General features: G+C 39.1%; 1 protein-coding gene across 2 annotated transcripts; it reads left to right on the forward strand.

Moving 5' to 3' along the window:
- The first annotated feature begins 811 nt into the window (after positions 1-811).
- On the forward strand, positions 812-7,931 carry LOC106096063 (vesicle-fusing ATPase 1). Of its 2 annotated transcripts, none has more exons than XM_013263606.2 (10): positions 812-897; positions 1,164-1,420; positions 1,524-1,612; positions 1,690-1,908; positions 2,193-2,338; positions 2,394-2,875; positions 2,955-3,770; positions 3,841-4,025; positions 4,094-4,252; positions 7,438-7,931. In XM_013263606.2, exons 2-10 carry the CDS (start codon positions 1,412-1,414, stop codon positions 7,565-7,567), a joined length of 2,235 nt encoding a protein of 744 aa, XP_013119060.1. In that variant the 5' UTR covers positions 812-897; positions 1,164-1,411; the 3' UTR covers positions 7,568-7,931. The 2 variants fall into 2 exon arrangements, with proteins under 2 accessions (XP_013119060.1, XP_013119059.1); XM_013263605.2 differs by having other exon boundaries at positions 859-1,003.
- Positions 7,932-8,477: the final 546 nt, after the last annotated feature.

Below are 8,477 nucleotides of genomic sequence, written 5' to 3' on the forward strand. Positions count from 1 at the left end.
GCTTGTGACTCTGTAATTGCATTCTTTCTTCTGTCAGTTATCAGCTGTTACTTTTAGCTTACTGTAGAAAAAAAGTGTAAAAAAGTATATTTGATTAAAGTTCATTCTAAGATTTATTAAAAATGCATTTACTTTCTTTTAAAAAATCCGCAATTACTTTTTGGGCAACCCAATAGTACCAGCCATAACAGGGTAACATAATAGGGATTGGTAAATTTTTTCTGCAACTACGAATGAAAATGTATGTTTAATAGCTCCATGCAACATGAAATAAGGTTATTTGCAAAGCTTTTCACGTGAAACCACCTTTTTTAAATCCGCCTTGGCAACTACGAAAGAAAATGTATGTTTTAATAGCTCGACACAATATGAAATAAAGTTATGTGCATATTAAAACGATTTATTACAACGCATATGTACTTTATTAGCCAAAACTGATTAAAATTCGGCCAAAATTATAAATCGATGTTTGCCATCTTGTATTCTACACAACCATTTTTCAGTGGAGACATAAATGTCTTGGTAGCAACCAAAAATTTCGCTAGAGGTGTATACCCAGCTTAAATAAGCAATAAATACCCACGCATTAGGAATTTACCCGGTAGAATCCCATCTCTAATAATTTTTCGTCCAACGTTTTTTTATATGGAGTTTGACAGCGTTCCATGTGAAAAGCTGAACAGAATACCCTGCTTAAAACAGGCCTGTTGTAATTAGTTCCTCTTAAAATCGACCTTGCTATGTTATCATGTATAGTTATCGGGAATGGTAACCCATTTCGAGGGATTTTGCTACAAGTATTCGAGTATTCTTCGGGTTCTGAGCTGAAAATGTGAGCCTGCCTAGGTTTCAAGTTTGCTAAAGTTTGCAGTCCGTTCAATCATCAAAGTGAAAAGTGTAAGTTGAAAGCTACGGAATTTTTCATCAATCTTTAGAAAGGCAAAAAAAAACCCAAAAAATTACTGTGAAAAAAACTACAAAATCTTCCGAAAAAACAGAAAAGGTTAGCTGGTTACTTTGAAAACCATTAAACAATAAGGGAAATAATGAAATACGCAAGAAATTTATGAGAAAAAAATCATACAAATGTATTGTCATGTAACAGATACATGAATGAAAATTTTGGAAAATTAAGTATTGGATCGATATTCTCCTCATTTTAGCTCCACCACCCCCACCACCAGAAAGGAATAAGGAAAACACCCCTTTTTGGCCAAAGAGGGTGGCTAATAAACAACAACCACTGAATAGTAAACAGAGAGCAAGTTATACGTGGTGTAGTAAAAGAGAGCAGCACGAGAGAGAGAGAGAGAGGCTAAAAACAAAACAGCTGTTTAAGTTATTTTTGTTTATTTCGCAAGTAGACAAATTTATTGAATCAGAGTGTGTTGAATATTAAATCAGCAGCAACATGTCCTATGTAAGCCAATCCTAAGGAAATTTGATAAAATCTGAGCTAACACTAATCTTTGATCTAAATGCTTTGCTGCTTTTTCCTTTTTATTCTTGTTATGTTATTGTAGCGTATGAAAGCAACAAAATGTCCCACAGATGAGCTGTCGCTGACGAACAAGGCCATCGTCAACGTTAACGATTTTCCGGATGATGTTAAGTGAGTACTATTAGTTTCTGTGCACTGACAAGGGTGCTTTTGTTAATATGCAATTGTTGTTTTGTTCTAACCATTAGGTATGCGGATATTTCTCCGGGACCTGGGCAGCATTACATCTTTGCCTTAGAGCGCACGGCAGAAGTGCCACGCGGTCATATTGGATTCTCCTTGGTTCAGCGCAAGTGGGCCACACTTTCTATCAATCAAGATATTGACATACGTCCATATCGCTTTGATGGCCATTCAGATGTTATTACCATGGTCTCATTCGAGACTGATTTCTTGCAAAAGAAAATGTAAGCATTCTAATGTATCATAATTTGTTAAGTATTTTTAGTGTTTTTTTACGGGCAAAATTAGGTCATCTCTGTGTAAGGGGGAAGATATTAATTCTAATTATATCGATTATTCATCATGTTGTTAGTTGATGACGTTTTATCCAAATGTGTCATAGTGCAAGTCTCGTCATCAAGTGCATACCTATGACTATTATAGAATATGTCCAATGTGCTTCAGCTTGACTTTGTAAATGTTTTTTTTTTATTTTTAATACATTTACCTAAAATTTCTTCATTTCAAGAACTTCCCAAGAGCCTTACGACTCCGATTTAATGGCTAAGGATTTCTTAATGCAATTTGGTGGCATGGCCTTAACCGTTGGCCAAACGCTGGTTTTTAGCTTCCAAGACAAGAAGCTTTTGGGTTTAGCAGTCAAAACTCTCGAGGGTAAGAAACACTTTTTGTCATTATCCTCTATATATTTATGAAATGTGTCTTATAGCTATTGACCCAAAGGCTCTAGGCGAAGGCAAGGAAGCAGCCACCCGTTCTGTGCGATTCGGACGCATTACTGGCAACACCATTGTTCAGTTTGAGAAAGCTGAAAATTCTTCTTTAAATCTACAAGGCAAATCCAAGGGTAAAATTGTAAGACAGTCGATTATAAACCCAGATTGGGATTTCGGCAAAATGGGTATTGGTGGTTTGGATAAGGAGTTCAATGCCATCTTTCGACGTGCATTTGCTTCTCGAGTCATTCCACCAGAAATTATTGAGCAATTGGGCTGTAAACACGTTAAGGGTATTCTATTGTATGGTCCACCTGGTACCGGCAAAACATTGATGGCCCGTCAAATTGGCACCATGTTAAATGCCAGGGAGCCTAAAATTGTAAATGGTCCACAGATTTTGGATAAATATGTTGGTGAGTCAGAAGCCAACATTCGTCGCTTATTCGCTGAGGCCGAAGAAGAAGAAAAGAGGGTGAGTTGAGTAATTAAATTGATTATGTATGACCTTCACCTATGCAACCTACATAAATTTTTCTTTTGTACATCTGCAGCTTGGCCCCAACAGTGGTTTACACATAATTATTTTTGACGAAATCGATGCAATTTGCAAGCAACGTGGTTCTGTTGCTGGCAACAGTGGTGTTCATGATACCGTGGTCAATCAGTTGTTGGCCAAGATTGATGGTGTCGAGCAATTGAATAATATTCTAGTCATTGGTATGACCAATCGTCGTGACATGATTGACGATGCCTTACTGCGTCCTGGTCGTTTGGAAGTTCAAATGGAAATCAGTTTGCCCAATGAGCAGGGTCGTTGTCAAATTCTAAATATCCATACTAAACGTATGCGTGATTTCAATAAGATTGCTGCAGATGTAGATTGCAAAGAACTTGCTGCCTCCACCAAGAATTTCAGTGGAGCTGAATTGGAGGGTTTGGTGCGTGCTGCCCAATCTACTGCTATGAATCGTCTAATTAAAGCCGATGCCAAAGTAACTGTTGACCCAGAGGCTATGGAAAAACTGAAAGTTACACGTGCTGATTTCTTCCATGCTTTAGAAAATGATATAAAGCCAGCTTTTGGCACTGCTATGGAAGTTTTGGAAACTATGCTGACCAGAGGTATTATTAACTGGGGACAACCTGTGTCTCACATTCTGGAGGATGGCATGTTGTATGTTCAACAAGCCAGAGCTACCGAGAGCTCTGGTCTAGTATCAGTATTGATTGAGGGTCCTCCCAATTCGGGTAAAACTGCTCTGGCCGCAAAATTGGCTCAAATGTCCGACTTTCCATTTGTTAAAGTATGCTCGCCTGAAGATATGGTGGGCTATACAGAGTCGGCCAAGTGTTTACACATTCGAAAGGTAAAATGCAAAATTGAGGTGCTTTTAAACAAAGCGTAATAAATATGATATTTTTCGTATATGTTATTAGATTTTCGACGATGCTTACCGCTCTATGTTAAGTTGTATTGTTGTTGATAATGTTGAACGTCTATTGGACTATGGTCCAATTGGGCCACGTTATTCCAATTTGACATTGCAAGCATTATTGGTGTTACTTAAGAAACAGCCTCCTAAGGGTCGTAAATTACTTATATTGGTTACTTCCAGCCGACGGTAGGTTGACGTTTTGTTGTTTGTTATTGTTGTTTTTCAATTTGTTAAATATCTTTAATTTATTATAGGGAAGTCCTGGAGGAAATGGAAATGTTGACTGCATTCACATCTGTTCTACATGTACCTAACATATCTCTTCCTGAACATGTTGTTGCTGTTTTGGAGGATTGCGATATATTCAGCAAGGGCGAGTTACAAGCTATTGGCAAAAAGATGGCTGGCAAGAGGTAAGTTCGTATGAAAAAGTTGCATTTTTCAGAATGGCGGGAAATGTATGTCTTCGCTTAACTGCAAAGTTCCTAGTAATAAAAGTTTCATAGAACCCAGCAAGAAAATTAACTGCCAGAACCAGTATCATTTGGTACTAGATCCTTTCGCCAATTCTTGGAAATCAGTTGTTTTCTTTCTATATAATCAGGCGACATCGATAGGTTGACGAAGGAAACAAGAGAGTTTAGTGGTGTTGATGTTGAGGATGATATATGGTGACGTGGCGGTGATTGAATCAAAGAGATGAGCCAGGTTCAATCCTCAAATTATTGAGAAAACCGTGATCTCTGACCTCGATTTACTGCTACAATTTGTCGTAGGCTAGTTGGAGAGCCATCCGTCATGTCGGTGGTCTCCAAGCCGATGGACAGCCATCACAATTTACTGTGGACAAAATTACGAAAAGTCAGTATATACCTGGAGATGCGTTTCTCACAACTGTCCTCAACCATCCTTTGTACTCGATGTCTGGAAGATGGGCAGTGTGATCCCGCTACTGAACCTAGAAAATACCCGAGCAAGGGTGAGTCGTGCAGACCCATATCCCTTCTCTCACCAGTAGCTAAGATGTTTGAGGAATTACGCTTCCCGAGAATTTGGAAAATTTCGCTGAGCATCAGCATTGATTTCAAAGACTGCTTAGAACAACAACTGCTTTGCATGCCTTCACCGCAAACATTTGCCGTGGTTCAATCGTCCCAGGCCATGTGATAGGACGGCCTTGTGGCACAGGATCTATCAAAAGCGTTCGATATGGTCAGCCATGCAACTGTTTGAGGACATTGCCAACACGTCCCTCCAGCCAGGCCTGAAACGCTGAGTCGGAAATTATTTGTGTGGTCGCCGGTCGTTTATGGAATTTAGGGATAAGAATTCGAAACACCGTATAGTGAAACAGGGAGTTCCCCAAGGCGGGTGATAACTCCGACAATGTTTAATCTCTACGTATCCTCCAGTCCCACCTCTCGATCGTATCATCTGCGGACGTTTGTACGTTCGTAATATCAAGACCCACCCACGTCTACCTCAACGAATTTGCCGCTTATTTCGCTGCAAGAGATCTGAAGATATTTGCCACCAAACCTTCACTACATTCGACCATCAAGTGTCACATTTGACAGCTTCAAGTCACTTTCTGGCAGCACTTGTGTGCTAACAAAAAACATTGTTGACCATGTACAAAGCAATTGGCCGTTCTGTGATAAGTTATATCATAGAGGCGTTTTCGCAATGAATTCGATATAAGTACAACTTACCAACGTTCGACCTTGAAGCTTGAAGCCTTCACACCTAAAAGTGTCCGAAGGTGACTTTCCTTAATCAAGAGGTCGAAATGCGTCACACTATGGTTGGTGCTGTTTTATCTTCTGGCTTTAACTTGTTCTTGTGGTTGTGTGTCCTTGTTCGGCTTGTTGTGTGTTCTAAATACTAAAAAGTAACCTCGAAAAAGACAATCTAAGTCAGGAATTCCGTTCTACTTACAAAATCCCTAATTGTTTTCCATATCACGCCCCTGCGTTGGTTCATGTCTAGTATTATCTCCCCACCTAAGTACCGATGTCTGTTAGCAGTGAAAGCCGGGCAATGACGTAGGAAATGCTCCAACGTCTCATCATATTTCCCACATGCCCTACGCATGCTATCGTATGCCGCATCGATTTTGCATAAGTGAGCTCATAGTCATATGTGTCCAGTTTTTGTTGTTGTTGTAGCAGTGTGTTGTACACTGAGGCGGCAGCCCTTGCCGATGAAAGACTCCATCGGCTCAAATCGGTATGTACAACCGGCTGCCATGGGATTGATGTGTCCAGTTATGATACCGAAAGCTATACTGACCTCCTGCTTACTTCCTTTCCGCGGTAGCCTCGTCTTTTCACAATCTAGATTTTCCCATAGGATTTCGCATTCCTACTGGCCGTTTCGCTGTTCCACAGTGTTACACGAGCGTTCGAAGCCCATGCCCTTAACTAGAACTGCGTAGACGCGAAAAGCTTCGGGTTAACCAAGTTTATTGACGGCAGTCCTCTGGCCTTCACCGCCTAATCGTCCACCCTTTCATTCCCCCTTACTCCGTTATGGCCTGGCACCCAAACGATGCGGAATTTGCCATCCTCAGAGAAGGAGTTAATCTCCTTCTCACCCTGCAAGACTGTTCGTGATCTTACCGTCCTGCTTGTTATTGCCCGTAGCGCAGAGGTTAGCATGTCCGCCTATGACGCTGAACACCTAGGTTCGAATCCTGTCGAAACGATCCGAAAAAAGTTTCAGTGGTGGTTTTCCCCTCCTAATGCTGGCAACATTTGTGAAGTACTATGCCATGTAAAACTTCTCTCCAAAGAGGTGTCGCACTGCGGCACGCCGTTCGGACTCAGCTATAAAAGGGAGTCCCCTTATCATTGAGCTTAAACTTGAATCGGACTGCACTCATTCATATATGATAAGTTTGCCTCTGTTCCTTAGTGGAATGTTCATGGGCACATTCATGTTGAGTTCACAATAACATGGTATGTGAGAAGTTTGCCCCTGTTCCTTAGTGGAATGTTCATGGGCAAAATTTGCATTTTTTGGCAATTTTACTGTCGGTAAAGATGTTCACACTCGACGTCCTCGCTTTAGCACCACACCACCTCACGCATTCCGTGATCGCCCGGAACTCTGCCTGCAAGACCGTATTAAGGTCAGGCAGTCTAAAACAGATCTCAGTCCCTGGGTTCTCAATGTAGACCCCAAGGTCCACTCTGTCACCTTGCTTTGATCCATCCGTGTAACATGATCTTTCGGATGGCAATGCTAGGGTTCCATCAACTCAAGACTGTGCCGCTAGCAGCAGTGCCTCGCACTCGACCTCAAGTGTTGTCTCAGGTATCAGATCGGAAACCTCTTTCCTTCCTTTCAGCTTTCCTATCGTCGCCTCGATTATACCGCGATGGTATGACCTGGTCCCATTCTAAATAATCTCAAGTTAAGTTCTGAGAAAAATATTACGACGCACAAATCTTGACTTAAATGGTATAATTTTTGACACTTAGAAACTAACAAAAAACAAAAATTTTATTATAGCATTTAATTTTTTAATTCCTTGACCACTTATTCAATGTCGTTTCATTATTAATAAATTCTTAAAATTTTTTTTTCTTTGCAGAGTTTTTATTGGCATTAAAAAACTGTTGGCCCTTATTGATATGATAAGGCAAACCGAGCCCCAGCACAGGGCTATTAAATTCTTATCGAAAATGGAAGAAGAGGGTGGTTTGGATATGGCGAAACACTAACTACAACGTACAAGTTTCAACATGTCCGTGGTGGAGCTCAACGATGTTTTCTAAAGTATGATTACCTATTTAAATTTATTGTAAGTTAAAAAGACAGACAACAGATATACATAATGAAATCTATTTAACAAAATATCTTCACTATCTATCTATCTACCTATCATAAACAACGCTACTAACAAACAAAATATATAGAATTATATATATATATATTACAACACCAACAGACATACAACATATATTGACTCGAACAAGCTAGAAGATGGATTGATTTGAAAAGTTGAGCTAAAACAATTGTTGCTAAATATTAAGAAGAAAAAAACAAATATACAATACACTTACACTTAATTCAGAGAATATCCTATTTTATGTGTTTTGTGTCTCTACTATAATTTCTACTATTCTAATATTTCCGTATATTAATAGATCTCTTTTAAGGATTAATGTTTTTGTTGTATTCTAAAAGAAAGTAACCCCAGATATACTTTTTGTTTGTTAGTTATTTACAATGTGGAAAATCTTTCTAGTATTTTATATTAAAAACTCTAATATCTTATGTATTAGCGTAAAAGCGGTTGTTGGAAATGTTTTATGTATAAAACAAAAAAAAAACTAAAATCTTAAATCTATTCAATTTATCATTGACTTGCACACCGATCGATGCTTAATATGTAGTATAATAACAATTGTCTTAGGTAAAGAATGTTGAGTCTAATAGTTAGATTATTTGTTCAAAGTCTTAAACACATTCCATGAAAAGAACTGAGTCCAAGCTATTATATTTGCCGGGATTTAATTAGATTTAAAACCCCCAAAACATACAGAACTTGAGATTAAGAGGGAAAAAAATTCAAGCACTTAAGCCTCTCGGACAGCATAGAACTTTTTCGCTGTTGGAAATTATTTTGCA

This window comes from Stomoxys calcitrans, chromosome 4, assembly GCF_963082655.1.
Source record: "Stomoxys calcitrans chromosome 4, idStoCalc2.1, whole genome shotgun sequence".
In the NCBI taxonomy this organism is placed as follows: domain Eukaryota; kingdom Metazoa; phylum Arthropoda; class Insecta; order Diptera; family Muscidae; genus Stomoxys; species Stomoxys calcitrans.